The 17,978-nt window shown below is 44.3% G+C and overlaps 2 protein-coding genes across 4 annotated transcripts; one reads left to right on the top strand and one right to left on the bottom strand.

The window, feature by feature from the left end:
- The first annotated feature begins 750 nt into the window (after positions 1–750).
- On the top strand, positions 751–8,816 carry arih1 (ariadne ubiquitin-conjugating enzyme E2 binding protein homolog 1 (Drosophila)). The gene is made up of 14 exons (XM_037254982.1): positions 751–1,266; positions 3,142–3,209; positions 3,301–3,448; positions 3,685–3,777; positions 3,869–3,924; positions 4,312–4,378; positions 4,790–4,896; positions 4,967–5,009; positions 5,096–5,167; positions 5,575–5,705; positions 5,805–5,862; positions 5,929–6,189; positions 7,136–7,248; positions 7,338–8,816. The coding sequence occupies exons 1-14, from the start codon at positions 979–981 to the stop codon at positions 7,420–7,422; spliced, it is 1,590 nt and encodes a 529-aa protein (XP_037110877.1). The 5' UTR covers positions 751–978; the 3' UTR covers positions 7,423–8,816.
- A 2,084-nt stretch (positions 8,817–10,900) lies between these two features.
- Positions 10,901–16,490, bottom strand: c6h15orf39 (chromosome 6 C15orf39 homolog). 3 transcript variants are annotated; one of them, XM_037254976.1, is made up of 5 exons: positions 16,178–16,490; positions 12,339–15,180; positions 11,875–11,909; positions 11,686–11,733; positions 10,925–11,072 (listed from the first exon to the last, which is right to left on the bottom strand). In XM_037254976.1, the coding sequence occupies exons 2-4, from the start codon at positions 15,106–15,108 to the stop codon at positions 11,704–11,706; spliced, it is 2,835 nt and encodes a 944-aa protein (XP_037110871.1). In that variant the 5' UTR covers positions 15,109–15,180; positions 16,178–16,490; the 3' UTR covers positions 10,925–11,072; positions 11,686–11,703. The 3 variants fall into 3 exon arrangements, with proteins under 3 accessions (XP_037110872.1, XP_037110871.1, XP_037110870.1); XM_037254977.1 differs by lacking the exon at positions 11,686–11,733 and having other exon boundaries at positions 10,901–11,072; XM_037254975.1 differs by lacking the exon at positions 10,925–11,072 and having other exon boundaries at positions 11,686–11,775; positions 11,836–11,909.
- Between the last annotated feature and the right edge of the window lie 1,488 nt (positions 16,491–17,978).

Raw genomic sequence — 17,978 nt, 5'->3', positions numbered from 1 at the left:
TGTGCCACACTTTTTATATATTTATTTTTTTCTGTGTTTTGTAATAGCATTGGTACTGTATAACATTGGATTGGGTGACATTTATGCAATATGGAAAATCTGCACTGCCACTTAGTTGAGTATATTTGAGGATATGATGCATAATTATTACCGCAGTCGTGCTCAGGAGTGAATACACAACGTAACAAGAAAAACAACAATTTTATGATTTTTTAAAGTATTTATTTTACCCAATGTCTGTAAAATATGACTTGAATAAACTACACTTAGCATTTTGCATTTATTTATTGCAATATCAGGGCATTATCTATTATTTAAATAACTATTGAAGGACAGAATTGAACTCCTTTCGTTTACCTAACCCATTTGTCAATTTGAAATGTATTCTGGCTTCAGTTAATGGTTTACCCATAGTCGAACACGACACGAGTGTTATTGGAAAAGAAAGTGAACCAAAATGAAATGTTTGTAGAAAACCCTGTTCTGAAGAACCCCCCAAAAACCTTGTTTAAAATATATGATAGAAAAAGTAGAAAAGCACTCAATTGAATTGATTTCAGAACACAACCTTAGGTCGGGTGTAATATATGAAAATAAAGGTTGACGTCTTTCCGAATGTGACTCTAATTTAGTGCCCGAATATATCTTATAATTCGAAACGTTTTACAGAACCGGGAAGTGTTTCGTCACGTCGGGAAGGCTTTAATTCGGAACGGAGTTTTTTTTTTTTTGTCGGTGGGTTCCTGTACAGTCCGTGTGACGTCAGCGCGTCGTCAATTTGTGACGCCGTGTCCCTTTGTTGGCTTAACAGCGGCGACGTTTTGTTATTTTCGCAGCTGCCTGGAAAACAAGCTCGGATTGTTTCGCCTCCTTTGGCTCATTCGGCGAGCAACCGCGCGCACGCACGCACGCACACTGTGTTGATAGATAGACCGACCTCTAGGTGAGTTTGTCACAAGTTGATAAGCGCCCCTAGGAATGGACTCAGACGAGGGTTATACCTATGAATACGACGACGAAGAGGAGGAATGTAGCGAGGACAGCGGCGAAGAGGAGCCTGAGGACGACACCTTGGAGCTCGGCGAGGTGGAGTTGGTCGATCCCGTTGTGGCCGCCGCGGAGCGGGACGAGTGCGGCGATACGGTGGGAGGCGGTCAAGGCCCCGGCGAGGAAGAGGAGGAGGACTATCGCTTCGAGGTTTTGACCGCTGAGCAGATCCTCCAGCATATGGTGGAGTGCATCAAGGAGGTCAACGAGGTTATCCAGGTATGGCTTTTGTCGTGTCACCGTCAGTCAAGCCAAGGTCCGGGGCTCTTGGTGAACCGTAAACAGGCCATGGTTGTTAGCTTAGCAATTAGCTCTTGGAGTAGTTCACTTGCTGGGACTTGACAGCTTAACCCGTAGTGGCTACCTATAGCGGACGCGGTTGTAGTCCTTTGTATCCGCAAGGGTATCTGCCCAAACGTTCAACGTAAAATTTCATTGATGTTGTTGATCCAGGAAATAGTCTAATCCCTATTGAGAAGTTGGCAACAACGGTTGCCAATGCTAATGCTAGCTTGCAGTTAGCCAGCCACCATACTAGCTACCAAACCACAAGTAGTGTTTTTATCCTAATAAGGCAACCATTTCATTCTATTAACGCAGGCCAACACTTTGCAATGCATGCGTCTACGAACGTTTCGTTCTTAACATCATTGGTCAAGTACCAATAGCGTCAACGCTATTTTTCACCATTTAATGAAAAGCTTGGTCATCGAATTAGTTGACGTGAGTTGACTACATTACCCAGGTCACTTACGGTGACAAATGCGTGTTATTTTTCAGAGGCTTGTCCAGGTTGGCTGTTATCTAGCCAGTAGTTGTGTTTTTCTTTTTAATTTATCAGGTAATGGCTGCAGAAGAAACGTACTGGAGTGACACCTAGTCGTGATGTGGGCCTCCATTTGCTCTTGTACGACATGCCACACTTGGGGAAAACTGAAAGTTGCCTTTGTTTTTAACAAGCAGCGCCTGGCAACAGGACACAGTACATCAAAACATTTGAATCTCTTAAACCATTGGTTAGAAACCTCCCTAATTTACTGGTTGGGCTGAAATAGTACAGTAATATGACAAGTTGCTTTTCACTTAACCATGACTCATTCAAGCTTAGTGAATTACCTCTGAGCAATGCATATTTTTATCGCTGTGATTTTACATTGACCTACATATACTAAAAAAAAAAAACTGCTGTAACACGATCAGAGATACTGTAAAATAAGAAGTGGGGACATGAGACAGCCACCTTCCCCTGGCCTTGAGAATTCTTAGGGGGAGGCCATTTTCGGCTCTTTTGACCATCTTGTGTCCACTGGACCTACATCATGTTACATGCAATCCCGGGCTCTTGACCTGTAATGCAGATAAAAGTACTGTACACCGGTGGTTCTCAAACTTTTTAAACCGAGTACCACTTAGTAAATAGTTTGCACTTCTTGTTTGCAACGTAAGTGCTCATCACAAACTCTGATCAGCACCACACAACAATATATCACAGTTTGTTACATATATTTTACTACCCTTTTGACATAACACATCGGATTTAGCATCTACTACTAGACAGTAGAAAAGCTTCTGCAGGAGCTTGGAATATAACGGCAACTCTTACTAAAAGTGTCATTTTGCTGCGCAAGGCTCAATAGAAGCGTTGGATATCAAAACAAACATCTTCAATTGATTTCCGAAGTCACCATATTGCTGTCAGTGAGCTCGACACGTGATTTATACACCCTCTCTTGAGCATCTTCTAAAAGAGGTGCTATTTATCAGCTTCTCTCTGTCTACTGCCAAGCAATACAGCTCCATCAATTTTTGATTAAAAGTATGGCATCGAGCACAAGTAATCAACGTCTCCACTTGAAGGGCAACTCCATTTATGCTGCCTATTGGAAGCAGTGAAATGATGCAACAAGGTTAGCTTTTAGCTTGTTTTAGCAATTAGTCGACAAAACCGCGGCGCTATTGTACTAACCTCGAATGCTAATTGTCGTTACAGATGGGTCTGTGGATATACTCAATTAAATGTGAAATGACATCAATTGTAGCACAATCTTAAGAGGTCATCTTCATGTCTAACAGCCTTTATCTTGATTTCCCTAGAATCCTGCAACAATTACACGCATCCTTCTTAGTCACTTCAACTGGGATAAAGAAAAACTCATGGAAAGGTAATGCCACTCTGCTTTCTTTCCTGGCCTCCGCAAAAGTCTCCAACTGATCTCGCAAATTGCTCTTTTCTATGTTCTTGACCTCACCCAGGTATTTTGACGGCAATCTGGACAAGCTCTTCTCAGAGTGTCACGTCATCAACCCCAGCAAGAAACCCCGCATCCGTCCTCCAATCAACACCCGATCGTCCGTGCAGGACATGCCCTGTCAGATCTGCTATCTGATTTTCCCTAACTCTGTAAGTTGCCATCGTACTCGACTCGGGCAATGTGTATCGATGTGGAAATTGTGGCGTTACATGAGCAGTTTTCTTGGCAAGTATATTTCTGTGACACATGATGCAAAACCTACATCATTCCAATTTGGCACTTTGTTGGTGTGTGTCCCATTTTGAAGACTTTTCTGACCAAATGCAACACTGCTCTGTGTCCTCTTTTTCAAGGCGTACAGGCTTAACACGCTTGTGTTTTATAGTACTTTACCGGCTTGGAGTGTGGACACAAGTTCTGCATGCAGTGTTGGGGTGATTACCTGACTACTAAGATTATAGAAGAAGGAATGGGACAGGTAAACATATCATCTTAAAAAAAAAAAAAAGGTGTGAGGGGGGAGTATTGTGTCGCTCATGATAATGTACATTTTGTGTTTTTCCCTTCAGACCATTTCTTGCCCTGCTCATAGTTGTGACATTTTGGTTGATGACAACACAGTCATGTAAGTATTGCTTTGCTTTTTTTTTTTGTGTTCAGAAAAAAAATGAAAATGAAAACACTGTCCTATTCTGATATTTTTTGTTTCATGTTGAGACCGAGGTAGTCCGTTGAATTTGAATGCTTGCATCGCTACCTGATTTAACGCTCAGGCTGGCTCTTAAGCAGACACTAATTGTCTTAACCTACATAATGTGGTCGCCCCCTAACAAGATACCCCGTCGTCTTGTCATTGATCCATTTAGACAGCAGAAATACATTTAAATGTTTGTCATTTTGGATTGTGATGATTTTCCGTCTTTCAAAAAATTCCCAAAATGGTATTTTATTGTCTACAACCAAACATTTGAATTTTACGAAATGCTAACAAATCATTTGACTTCTCTTACAGGCGGCTCATCACAGACTCAAAAGTCAAGTTGAAGTACCAGCATTTAATTACAAATAGTTTTGTAGAGGTAAGTTGGATTTTCTTTCCTTCTCTTTTAACTCTGTTGGAATGGGAAGCGATAGAAAGAGAGAGACCGATTATCGGCCAGGCAACAAAGGTGGTAAACAAAATGTCTGTCATGAGATTTGAGCTGAATGAGCATCATCTAAAAAACGAATGGCAACTTTTTGTTGTTGATGTATTTTGTGACGCACAATGGCAAAAACAAAATGTGGATTTTTTTTTTTTGTAACTTACTGCCACTTACGAAAGGAGTTAATAAAGCTTCGATGATGGTGACAGTTGTCCACCAGTGTCACATAACTGAGTCCATCTTTAGTAGGGTCCACCGCACATTTGTGGTTAACGGCATGAATTACATTGAGCTGCTGGCACTCTTGTGACATGAGCCGTTTGTATCGCTGCGTGTCGTCTTCAGTGCAATCGACTGTTAAAGTGGTGCCCCGCTCCAGACTGCCATCACGTCGTTAAAGTCCAGTACCCAGATGCCAAACCAGTGAGGTGCAAGTGTGGCCGTCAATTCTGGTAGGAGGAAAAACAAATGTCAAGCAAAAGATGTTTTGGATGTGGGGAAAATATTTGCGTCTTGCTGCAGCTTCAACTGTGGGGAGAACTGGCATGATCCTGTCAAGTGCAAGGTAGGGCCGAGTATTAATACAGATAGTTTTTTTTTTGACTTAGTCAAGAGTGATGTGTTTATTCCGACACCAATTTACTTTTGCAGTGGCTGAGAAAGTGGATTAAGAAATGTGACGATGACAGTGAAACTTCAAACTGGATTGCTGCAAATACAAAGGTAAACAAGTCAAATCGATGTTGTTGTATTCACTGGCTTGACTGATTTTTTTTTTCTTCTTCCTAGCCACCTTTGGATTTAACAATAATAAAATCCTTGTTTTAGCAAATCATTTTGTTGTCTATGTCCTAGCTGCAGTGAGGTTGGAATCTCATAGGCTAAGCGCAGATCAACCGAGAGGGCGGTCAGTAAAATGGGTCAGGTTGGAGATAAGGTGGTTGTATTCCTATTTGTGTCTCCATAATCAGCAGAGGGAACCTGTGCCCAACCAACTTAACGACATTGCGAACCACATGCACGTGCTGAGCTGCGCACACCTTGTTTAGAAATGTGTCTTTTACACAACGTGCGTCCTATTCATTTAATACGTTTTCATTTTTATGATCAAACTCTCCTGTCTCTTGTAGGAGTGTCCAAAGTGCCATGTGACCATCGAGAAAGATGGAGGGTGCAATCACATGGTTTGTCGGAACCAGAACTGCAAAGCTGAGTTTTGCTGGGTCTGCCTGGGACCATGGGAACCTCATGGTTCTGCTTGGTAAAAAAAAAAAAAAACTGCTCAGTGTTGATAAAACTTTTCAAGGCCAACAAAATAAAATAGTATTTCATAAATCCTAACCTGTTTTTTTTATTTTAGGTACAATTGCAATCGCTACAATGAAGACGATGCCAAGGCCGCCAGAGACGCTCAAGAGGTAAGTCTGGAAATGGTGATGCGGCTTTCCGTTTGAATGGGCGTTAAAACATCATGTCGTTGGCAGCGCTCCAGGGCGGCCTTGCAGAGGTACCTGTTCTACTGCAACCGCTACATGAACCACATGCAGAGCCTGCGCTTTGAGCACAAGCTGTACGCTCAGGTCAAGCAGAAAATGGAGGAGATGCAGCAGCACAATATGTCCTGGATCGAGGTGCAGTTCCTGAAGAAGGCCGTGGACGTGCTGTGCCAGTGCCGCTCCACGCTCATGTTCACTTACGTATTTGCCTTCTACCTCAAGAAGAACAACCAGTCCATTATTTTTGAGGTAAGATGCATGATGATGAAGGCAGTCTTGGTCTCCGTGAAGGCCTTTAATTGTACTCGCATTTTGGAAATGGAAAAATGCAACCAAAGCATGGACGAGAGAAAGACCAGACCAAAGTTGTATGCTGCAAATTTGGGCTGGGCAATATATCGCTATCGTATGAAAATTAAGAAATGAGCATTCATCGAAATGACCTTGCCGCGCATGTTAAGCTCAGTCCAACCAAGCACATTCCTCCTTTCAGGTTTGGCGTTGATCGACAGCTGAAAGCAGTTGACGTCAAGGTGCACATAAGCTAGCTTTTGTCAATTGTGAAGTTGAGCTAGCTCGGTTATCTTAAGAGTTTGGCTCACCGATAGCTAGTTAAATATTAACCGGATGTAGCCTTTATGTTTAATGGAGAAGACAATAAAACCATAGACACCAAAAGGGTGAAATCTTGAAATCATACCATCAAAAACGTGATTATTCGTTCAACGAAACATCAAAACATAGACGCCACTTTGAGTACTTTTCTGGTAATAAGCAGGTGTGCCATATTTGTTGTGGCAGCTTCCTTGTAAGACAATACATGTCAACTTCCCTAAAGTGACAAGGAACAAAGTACACAATCCCCTCGCCTCTCATTTCATTCTTAGAGATTATGTTGTGCCTGAGCAAAATTTTATGACTTACCACTTGCTTGAAGTCATGACTTTAATTGCTTGAAAATTTGATGGCCGGGAGAGACGAAGGTGAGTCGTGTCACTTTATGCTCCACGACAAAACTGGCTAAGCAGCCAGCTACGCTATGCTTTCATACTTTGATGTCTATAAACCCCCTGAACCTAGAAACAAGTCAACTCCCCTCCCTAAAATGTTTTTGGCACTTGCTTGGTATTTGAAAAGGATAAGATTGTGGATTCTGTCTGAAACGTAAGCGTAACGCATTTTGCCGCCTTTCCAGAACAACCAAGCCGACTTGGAAAACGCCACTGAAGTGCTGTCTGGCTACCTAGAACGAGACATCTCCCAGGATTCCTTGCAAGACATCAAGCAGAAAGTACAAGACAAGTACAGGTTAGTAGAGAAGCGAAAGCGGGACAAAGTCCAACAGTCAGCTTTGACGGGTGTGTGACGGGACGTTTGTGTCGTATGCGCGCGTGCAGATACTGCGAGAGCCGGCGACGGGTTCTGCTGCAGCACGTGCACGAAGGCTACGAGAAGGACTTGTGGGAGTACATTGAGGATTGAGGACACGTCCCAATGCTATGGACTCGGGAGTATCTTGACAAAATAAGAGCGCTGATGCAATTGATCGGGGCAATATGGGCCTTCTGCTGCCTCTCCTTTGGCAAACCTTACCACTTTTGCATCATTTTCTTTAACAATATCGAAGTAAATTATATTTAAATAAAAAGGTAGAGTCATCAAAAAAAGAAAGTGTACTACAGTATTGTTAGCAGCAGAAAGTCCATCTTAAAACAAAAGCGTACATCCTCTTGGTTTGTATTGTAACACCTCCCCTCAGCTTTTCCCTCTTTTTGCTTGTGAATCTTATCCCATTTCTTTTCTTGTTTTTTTTTTTCCCGTTAGTGTGAACATGTTTTAAACACAGCTTTAATCGTCCTGGCCACGTCTGCAGTATGTGGCGCCAGGTTCTTTTTGTGTGCTGGGCTGATTGTAAAGGGGCAAAGACATTTCATAAAAAAAAAAGGAAAAAAAATGGGGGGGGGGGGGGAAAGTAGTGTCTTTTTTTTTCAGTTTGTAAATAGTCCATATGCATGGAAGTTAAAGGGCAAGTGTGGCACGTGTTTGCATCATTTTGACCTATTTATTCTTTACAAACATCGTAAAAGATGTTTGGCAATAAGGAGCAGCGCACAGGTGACCTCACCAGGAGCTCTGAAAGGACACCACAAGCCGGCCAAGGTTTTAAAAGGTGTCCAACACGCGTCTGCTTCTAACCTGCTGCCCGACACACTTCAAGTTTCTTTTTAGAGCTGATTGTTTGCAAGACTGAGTGACATTCACTCTTTTGTTTTGATTCTGTCCCCCAACACGGCTTGAGATCGCCCATCTCCGAGCGCCACTTGCACCTTTGGCACGGAATGTCGTGGCAGTGCTGCTAAGTTGGCGTCCAAACTGTTTGGAGGGCTTTTCTCTTATTCTTGCTAGGAATACTCGTAGTGGAGTGATGTGACTCCTCGCAAAGGGGGGAGGTTGAACATCATTTTAAATGTATAGATGTCTCGGTGGTAGGACAAGGTTGCTCTTCATCTGGGTTAGTTCTTTTTTTATTATTATTTTTGACGATTTGACCTTAACGAAATGTCGGTGCCCCAGTGCTGCAGGTTGTGGACGGCTCCACTTGTAAATACTCCCTTGGTGTTTGTGTTGAACACTGCGGCCTTCTCCGCAGAGGTCGGGCGTGTTCAGGCACTGATCAAAAGTCACGGGATTGACATAGTGTCAACCACCCCTCCTCCCTCCCACCCCCAAAAAATAAGACAAAAAATGCAGCCCATTTCTATTACTATGGGGGGGGACAGTTGCGTCTCAAAATGCTTCTTGTGTTCAGACTTATTTTATCCTAGAAAATTATAAACTGTATTGTTTATTTGAATAAATGTCACGAGAAAATCTGACTCAGAAGTTTGTGAGAGTCATTAGATTATTCAATTAAATGCCCTGCCCTTATTTAGCACTTGGTAGCGTGAGTTAAAGCAATTAGGTCCGCCGTAGTCGTTCTCATGTAATGTCTTCGTAACACCACCAGGTGGCGACAGATCGTTTTTTTCTTAAAAGTTTGCCTTCTCTGCACCGCAAATTGTTCAAAAGTATCCTCCAGTCAAAGACTGAGCAAACAAGTCCGAATAAAGTACAAACCTTTATTAAAAGACAAACTTTCTAAGCTGCTATCTAATACACAGTAAGAAATACATCTATAAAATGCAAACATTTCTTGGAAAACAGTTCGGCCAGGGGGATTTCAACCCACCTTAGTAGAAATAACAAGCAATTTGAGTACAAGTAGACTGGCAACCACGAATAAAATTGGTCAGAAACCATTCCAAATGTGGTCAGTAACTTTAGTAGAAATAACAAGCAATTTGAGTACAAGTAGACTGGCAACCACGAATAAAATTGGTCAGAAACCATTCCAAATGTGGTCAGTAACTGTACATTGGAGCAGTTTGTATTTTTGATAATGACATTCTGTGCCAACACTCACTCAACCAGACACTTCATTAGGTTCTAACAATCTGTACATTATTGCAACAGTTTGTATTTCTGATGACATTATTTTCCAACAATCACTCACTAGACACTTCATTAGGTCCACACAATCTAATCAGATCAATACAAAAAACGTAACAGTTTGTGGTCACAGTCTAAAGCGCATTCAATAGAGAAACCTTTTCCCTGTTCAGTTTGTGGCTAGTCAAGGCACTGCAAAGTACAAAAAAAATCACACTTAAAACTTGAGAATTATTCGGATGAATTGTGTTTAGATTGTGTACCTGGCGCCGCTCGCTAGCCATGCGCTGAGGTGAGTAAACCAAACAAGGCCTGACCTAGCAGAACAGTCACCCTTAGAAGCTCCAAAGCTGCACTGCATTGTGGAAAGATTCTTGAAAACATTCTCTTTAAAATTGGTCACTGGTCAACAGCAGATTTAGTCAAATGTGGCTTTGTGTTCCTAAGCTTATTCTGATGCTGATTTTAAAAAGTCTTTCTGGCATATATTTATTTTGTTTGACCTGTAAAAGCTTGTGCAATACGTATTTTACCATGACGTATATCACTGATTGAGAAAAATCCACCTGTTGCTAACATTTAATAAATACGACAAAATATATTAAAATATCACATGATTATGAAGACCTGATACGTTTGAGAAAAAAACAAGACCAGATTGGGAATTTGTACCAATTTTTTTTTTACTTGCATCATATTAAAAACAGTAAAAGAAGTACTGACCAGTGTAAATGCACAAGGGGACTAACCAATAGTAGTCATTTTTGAACAAATTGACTCAAATTTGACAGGTGTGTGTGTACATGATTGCTGCAGTCAAAGTGGGCGTGTCCTCTATTGCTATCAATTATCCTCTTCAATGATGAGCCATCCCTTCTGGTAGTCAATGAGCAGCTCCAGATAGTACTTCCACTCGGGCTCGCTGTCGTAGCGCACCTCAAAGATGGTCTTCAGGGGGTCGCTGTGAGCCTCGTGGACCCCGAGCACCTCCCCACAGTACCACACCTCGGACTTGTCGTCCTCCTCGTAAAGGTGTCGGATCTTCTTGCCCTCCAGGTCCGGGTAGGTGAGTTTCATGGCCCCGCGGGCGCGGCGCACGGCCGAGCGCAGGACCCAGCGTCGCCTGCGTTCTGCGCTGTGGCAGGTCGACAGGTAAGGACAGTATTTGATTTTCAGAAGCGATCTCGTCTTTGGCTTTCGGGAGCCGCTGAGGGGACGTAGGTTTCGGCCCCGGCGTCCCGTGCGCTGCCACTTGAAGGTCACGCATCTGCGCTCTGCCTCCTCCCGCTTCAGCTTGACGATCATTCCCGAACTGTCACGGGACGCGTCTGGGGAACCGGAAGACTCCTCCGGTTCAACACCGCTGCCGGGAAAGTCCTCGCAAGTTAAAGGGTGAGTCCAGGAATCATCTGATGGTGAAGCGTCTTCGCTGCTGGTTTTATTGCCTGATTCTTTCTCAATGTGCTTTTTGGAATGATTGTCTTCATCCGACAAGCTGTCGTCCAGAAACAGGCGCCTGGAGCTGCTCTTCACCCTGCTTTTGGTCTTGGTCGCGCTCCTCTTGTGGGATTTGGCTTTGGTGTCCTCTGCTGTTGAACAGCTGCCACTGATGTTCGAGCCTTCCCAAGTCTTCACGTCTACTCCTGGAACGCAGCAACATACAAAAGGTCAGAGCGAGCAGGAAATGCTTCAACAATAGATTTACTCAGGGCGTGAAGTTAGTGTGTTAGTCATTCCTCCACAAGCCAAAGTGATTAAAGAGTGAAATACAATGTACGGTATCATAACTAAAAGAAGGTCACACAATTAAATTGCCACATTGATACTTTAGGGGGAATGCCACATTTTAGTGATATTTAAAAAGTCACAATGGCTCACAACCAGACCACCTCTCACCCATGATTAGCCAGGATAAGTTCCAAGACAAGCGCTATAGAGAATGGACAAATGAATAGTTTAAAAGTCCACACCTTTGATTTCCAAAAATAAAATAAAAAAGCAAACGATTGATTGCTTGCTCAAGCCCGCTCAGTGAAGTAAAACAGAAAAGGGCGATTCCGTGCAGTGAAGCATGAGGTCAAATCATGTGAACAGTTAAAACATTTGGATTCGGCTTGTCCATGACATATTAGTGAGATGACAAAGTTGGATTTTCATTTCTCCACTTCAGCCACAATTTGTTGAGCCAGCACTCACTCACTCACTCACTCACTCACTCACTCACTCACTCACTCACTCACTCACTCACTCACTCACCAAGACGTTGTGCAAAGCTCATCCCTCTCTCTGTTGCTCTTTGCCCACCTTGAAAAAGTGCAGTGCAAATCATGCAACTTCCACTCACTCACTCACTCACTCACTCACTCACTCACTCACTCACTCACTCACTCACTCACTCCCAAATGAGCTTCCCTAACTGACAACATAAAAATTAGGCACATATACCTGGCTAGTCTTTTGGACATCAGACGACGTTGAGTCTGTAAAAAAAAATAATGCATTTTATTTGGAATATGGCTTCTGCTAGTGGCCTAGAAACTTGCCAGTTCTTGGACAACACGCGACCGTTCGTTGAAATAAGTGGAACCAAATGAAAGTCATTAGTGACAAAGAAGGCTTTTTCTGCAAGTCTGCAAACGGTGGTACAAAAAGTTGCCTTCCATGTGGTTGCGCACTGCCAAATTTTCTAACCATTGTCGCAGCACAACCTATTTTTAACATGTTTCATTTTGTCACACTGGATAGATTTATGCGGGTTTAAACAAACAATGAACAAAGTCCAAACGTATGTTCTAAAATGGAGCAACAGCCGTGGCGATCCGGAGGCTTAAAAAACAGGATCGTAGACTTTGACGTTCAAGAAAGAAAACACAATTTGACATCTGGAAGTGTCTCAAAATGTTACTCACCCAGGTGCTTGCAGACGTTGGAGTAGTAGAGTAGGTTGAGCACGTCGGCGTAGACGTCGGGCAGATGTTTGAGCGACATCAGCCTCCTGAGGCGTGACGAGCAGGGTTTGTGGAGCTGGGTGAGGATCTTCTCCTCGGAGAGCGTGGTCGGTCGCAGTTGCACTTTGTGCTCTTGCAGGACTTGGTCGATGAAGGTGACGGGCACCTCGGGAAAAAGGATTTCTTTCACCACCAGCATAGGGAGGAACACCGCCCCCGTTCTCATGACGTGCGGAAAAGGACAGCGCTCGTGGATGATGTATTCCCTGAACCTGTCCAGAACCTCATCGAGGGCAGAGTTGATCTCCTCGTTGAGCCACTTGTCCCTGGCTTGAATCCCCAGCAAGGAGGAGACATTCTGGACTTTGTTGGATGAGGGTTCTGCCAGTTCCAACTGAGAGCGCCAGGTTGTGAGCTGCTGCTCCGAGGTGGCAGATACACGTTTGGATACTCGTTTGCAGAGGGTGCGGTGAAGCTCTACGAAACGCTTCCGAACCGCCGCCTGTCGTACGGGTGATGTTTCAGCCTGAATTTGCGCAGGCGGTTCCTGTTGTGCAGCTGGACGGTGGAGACGGATATCGTAGCTGGGGCAAAGCTTGAGGTGCTCCAGTGGAATGGAGGTGATATTAAAATTAGCTGCTTTTAGCGGTTTCAGCTCAGTTTCGGCTACCTGCTCCTGTGGTGTCTTGTCGTTCTCCAGAGACCTGGGCACTTTGGGGCTCTGTGAAGCATCGCTGACCTCCGCTGATAAAAGTTGACGTTCAAGTTTCTCAGGTTCACATATTTGAGTGGCCAGCATGGACTTGGTGTCCGACAAAGTAGCATCTTCAGGTTGCGGTTTGATTTGATCCCGTATCGCGCTGGAAGCAGCCGGACTTGGAGATTTTTCACACGGGTCGGATTGGTTTATCTTTGCAACTTTGATTTTTGTGGGTTCCATCATTTGGACTTCACACTTCTCTGGACACATACAATGGGGTGCTCCGTTTGGATCGGGTTTGATTCCTTTAAGGGCTGTTGTGGGTATGATTTGACAGTGGTCGGTCAACTGCGCCCCTCTTTGAGGCTCGACTTGTGAACGGAACGCTTCAGGAGCATTTAGATATTCTTGTGCTAGGCTGAACACGCTTCCGATAACCGGCATTTGAGGGCAGTAGTCCTCTCGCTTTCGTTTGGTGTCCGACTTTCGTCGCTTTGTAGTCAAATCAATTTCGTACGAATCCGGTTCCTCTAGTTTTATTTTTAAAAGGGAAGGGAAACGTCTTTTCAGGCCCTCTTTGAGAACAGAGTCGGCATAGCCGCACGCAATTCCGTTCACTTTATCCGTGGTGATGAGCCTTTCAAGCTTGGACCTGCAATCTGACGTTTGTTTGGGAGATTGGGGAAGCCGCGTCCTCGGGGAAACTGGGAAGTCTTTACGGTGTTCCGGTTTAATCTGACTTACATAAGAAGAAAAGTCCAGCGGTCTGTCTTGGGTCATGCCGGAAGGTGAAATGACCGGTCGCTCCATCTGGCGATCCAGTCGACTGGTGATGGAAGGATACAGGCTGTTGATTTCAAAGTGGGGGGGTAAAACAGGTCTGGTCGGACTGAAGGGCTCCATCCGCAGCAAAACATGGGAAGGCTCCGACGGTCCCACGTGCTGCTCGCTCTTCTGAAGGCCAACTGCGGCGGCGGCGGACGGACGTTGGTCTGATCCAGGAAGGATAAGTCGATGCGAAGGCAGCCCAGTTGGCACGTGCTGCTGCTCGACGTTTCTAATTTGAAAACCAGGATGCGCGTAACATCGATAGCCCAAGCCGTGCACAAAGGAGTGATTTGGTTGCGTTTCAGTGCCGTGAAAAAACAAAGGAATGTCGCCTTGAAGCGTTGGAGGGAATGTATAATACTCCCGAGGGCTCGGGATAGCGCTCGTTCGAATAACGGGAACGTCTTCTCTTTGCTCGCCACCAATATCCCGACTATGTGTTCTGTGTTTGACCTCCACATTGGCCTGCGGGTAGTAAAACATTGGCTGCTTTGTTGGATGACCATATTTGGACATGGGAGAACATTCTTGATAAAGCTCTGAGGTCATATGCTCATATGTTGCATGGGTGGGGGGAAAGGCTGCAAAGCCTCTGGGGGGAGGCTGTAAATGTCGCCTTTGCTCACTCAAAGAAGCCAGCATGGCGAGAGGGGGCATGCAGGGGTAGCCGCTGTAGTTGGGCTCCGTTCGACTCGACCTTCCTCCGGTCAAACTTTCCGCAGTCATCCTCTTGATTTGTTCTTCGCAGGAATCCGACTGTAAATCTCGCGGGTTGTCTTGCGCCTTTTGATGGATGCCCGATCTCGGGCTGTGGTAAGGCTCTCCTCGACTCCGGTTGTGCTCCAAATCAGCATTGAGCGCCGCCGTCTGGCCGTGCTCCATGTTGTAGCGGTGTCTCATGACGCAAGCCAGATCGTGGCAACACGGGTTATGTAAATACAGAGCTTTTGGGATGGCGAGATAAACAGGACTGTCAGGTAGAGATGAATTGTCACCCCCCGTTTTGGCCCCAGATGCTTGATGTGTCGGACTCGCCGCGCTTGAGTTAGTCCAAGGTGTCGTAAACTCTGCCGCATCCTTTCCTCGGGGGTGGTAGGAAAAATGGGCCCCGCCGTACGGGAACACGGGCTTTACAATGAACCCAGACATGTCTGATGACTTGGACAGTCCAGCAAATGCCACGGATTCGTCAAATAAAGGCATCTTGCCTCAAAACATCTCAACCACGCTCTGCTTCCACTGGTTGCTCATCTTCTCGTCATGCTGGCTCCAAACCTAAGAAAGTTGTCAACAGTTTATTGCAGCATTATGTTTAGGCAATGACGCTCCAAAAAATGACTGGTTTAGATGTGTTTCAAGTGAAAAGGGTTCCACAAATATTAGCGACCTTGAGGTTTCTAATGCATTACACTGCTTAGCGTACAATTAGTATCTCAACCTGAGAGCAGCGCCTGAGTTACACAACAGAGTTGAAAAACAATAAGTCACCATTACATACCAATGGCTTGGCTGACCTTTTCACTGAAACTCTAATTAGTTCTGATGACTTGAACACAGACGATTTATTGCTCGTCTTCCTCTTGCTAATTTAAGCACTTAAAAATAATATAAAAGAATAGAATATAAAATGTATTTTTTTTTTTAAATACATCAAAGTTACGATTTTGGTATCGCGCCTTTCTAAGCTAACAACCACAAAGGTGCACTCTAGTGCAAGATGTTAAACGTCAGCCACACACAGTTCAAGTCGTTTTATATGAAAGTAAATATCAGCAGGCATATTTGGGCAAACTATTTCGACAGTCTTATCTGGATTAGTGCGCGTGTTCTCAACCAATCAACCCAAAAACCGGTCTTGTGATGACAAACGTTACAACTCGTGTGTCAAGAGTTTTAATATTTTGAGAAAGGCACGAAGCTATGCGCCGTGTCACGTGACACCACTTCCACAGTTAGTACACAGGAAACCAGTTAAACTTCCTAAGAAAATTGAGAGAGCTATTAAATAAAAGTCAGCGTGGATACAACCATGCGGTTTCTTTGGTAGACTGGTTTTTTTTCTCCTCCCTTGACCGGGTGACTTGAAAGACGACTTGAAATCAAATAATTTACTTGAGCGAATGTCACGAGTAAAAAATGTGGGTTCAACAAACTGACGATGACATGCATTTGGTGGATTCAAACGCGACTGAACTTGCAACTACGACTGATTTTTAGTTTGTTTTCTATCCTCCGATTATCATCTTCAGATAAATTAATCAATTTTTTTTACCTCGATTTGAGATGTCACGCGGCACTTTCGACAAAAAAAAAACTCCATGTGAGAAGTCCAAAAGAAGGGGAACATTTGGTTTGTCAGCGGCTCAAGCGGAGGAATACACACCCACACCCAAATATCCTGTGGAGGAAAAGATTAAAAAAAAAAAAAATGTGGCCAGGGTTTGTTGTAGTGGTCGTGGGGTCTGCCCTCAAAGCCTTTCCCGCGCCCTGTGGGTGTCCACGCGTTTTTTGGAGGGGAAAAGTGAACACAGTGAGGAGCAAGACAAAGGGAGGGAGGCAGGCAGGCGGCGGACGACGGGGAGGAGGAACATGAAGGATGGTCTGGGATCAATAGGCGGAGTTTTCAGCACGTGATCGTCAGACAACTTTTACTATCTCGAGTTAACGCTTTTAAATACTTCCGTCATGTTCTTATTAAGTCGTTAAGTTCAGACAGGATGTCATGCATGGTATGTTGTGTTCTGCTAAGTTAAAGGAACTCAAAACGCAATTAGTTTACCCTTGGTTACACCGGTTATCATGTCTGCCTCACAGTTCGGAGGTTTGATTCCGGCTGTGAGAAGTTTGCATGTTCTCCCCGTGCCTGCGTGGCTGGTGACCGGTTCAGGGTGTACCCCGCCTATCGGCCAAAAGACTGCTGGGTTCGCAAAATGAAACAATGGTTTGCCCTTATTTCAGGTTTGCCTGATCTAAACGAATATTTCAGATATTCAGCTGTGGTCACAGTGGTTTTCAAACATTGAATGCCACCTCCAAAAACATACTTGGCTCCCACCATAATGAAAATATCCAAATTCAGTCGTACTCACCAGGCTGTAAACTTGTTGTTTTTATGGCTATAGTGTTGAGAAACGTTAGCCAATCTTACTACGGGAACAAACTGAAGCTTGCGGACGGTCTAGAACTAACTTCGAGACTGGTGATCAAAGCCGGGGGCAAACGAAAGAAAGCAATGACACAGAAATGATGCCATGGCATCGTCTCAAAAGAATTTGTTAGATGTCTTTCAGAGATTGCTATGTTCCGCTTTGATGTCCTTATTCACGACACCCTTCCAGAAAGAAAGGAAAAAAAAACCCATCTCAAACTGTAACCGCTGTCATAAACATAGAGAAAAATCCTTTGCGGTTTTTCTTTCAACGTTATGACCAAATAAATGATGAAATATATCATAGCACAACAAACCTCTTTTGAGATGTCACAAAGAATTGCACCACGTTGGAACGTGAGCTCCTTATAGAAGAAACCATCCCTCGAGAGTAGAAAGCTCATTTCCTTTGCTTTTCTAAAAGGCCAAAGTCAGTCCAGAATGACTTCACACAAGGCTGCACTTGCATCATCCCAGCTCACCTTCTCATCTGTGAGTTGGATTTTCATTGATGCTCCCCCAAAGGACTGCCACAGTTGGGTCTAGACTCGTCCCCGGCTCCCATCGGTCCTTGCGCCCTCACAGGTGAAGTCTGGCTTGCTTCAAATGAAAGAGACGGTGGGCTTTTCCCATCAGAGCGGCTTCACACTTCCCGTTACGATGGCAACGGAGCTCGTGGCCGAGCAACGCAAGGCATCACGGAGCTGACAATTTGAGCCCTGCAGCTTGATGACTGGGGACAAAGATCTTTTTGAAAAGGATTAAATCACCTGAAAAACCATTCACCCCATTTACCATCAATGGGAGTGAATCATTCAATGAAAAGAGGACGTTATTTGATGTTGGTTTGAATTGAAAATGATCCAAAGTACTGCATGTCCACAACTTGTCTTCACAAGACCCTCCGGGAAATCAATGTACTGTG

The sequence above is a fragment of the Syngnathus acus genome, chromosome 6, assembly GCF_901709675.1.
Source record: "Syngnathus acus chromosome 6, fSynAcu1.2, whole genome shotgun sequence".
NCBI lineage: Eukaryota > Metazoa > Chordata > Actinopteri > Syngnathiformes > Syngnathidae > Syngnathus > Syngnathus acus.
The sequence above is the reverse complement of the archived record's forward strand: the minus strand, read 5'-3'. Positions and strand labels throughout refer to the sequence as shown.

Coding starts and splice junctions, on each gene's coding strand:
- arih1 (XM_037254982.1), top strand. CDS start 979: ATGGACTCAGACGAGGGTTATACCTATGAATACGACGACGAAGAGGAG. Junction 3,449..3,684: donor ATCTGATTTTCCCTAACTCT/GTAAGTTGCCAT, acceptor TGTGTTTTATAG/TACTTTACCGGCTTGGAGTG. Junction 7,249..7,337: donor AAAGTACAAGACAAGTACAG/GTTAGTAGAGAA, acceptor GCGCGCGTGCAG/ATACTGCGAGAGCCGGCGAC.
- c6h15orf39 (XM_037254975.1), bottom strand. CDS start 15,108: ATGCCTTTATTTGACGAATCCGTGGCATTTGCTGGACTGTCCAAGTCA. Junction 11,910..12,338: donor CAACGTCTGCAAGCACCTGG/GTGAGTAACATT, acceptor TTTTTTTTACAG/ACTCAACGTCGTCTGATGTC.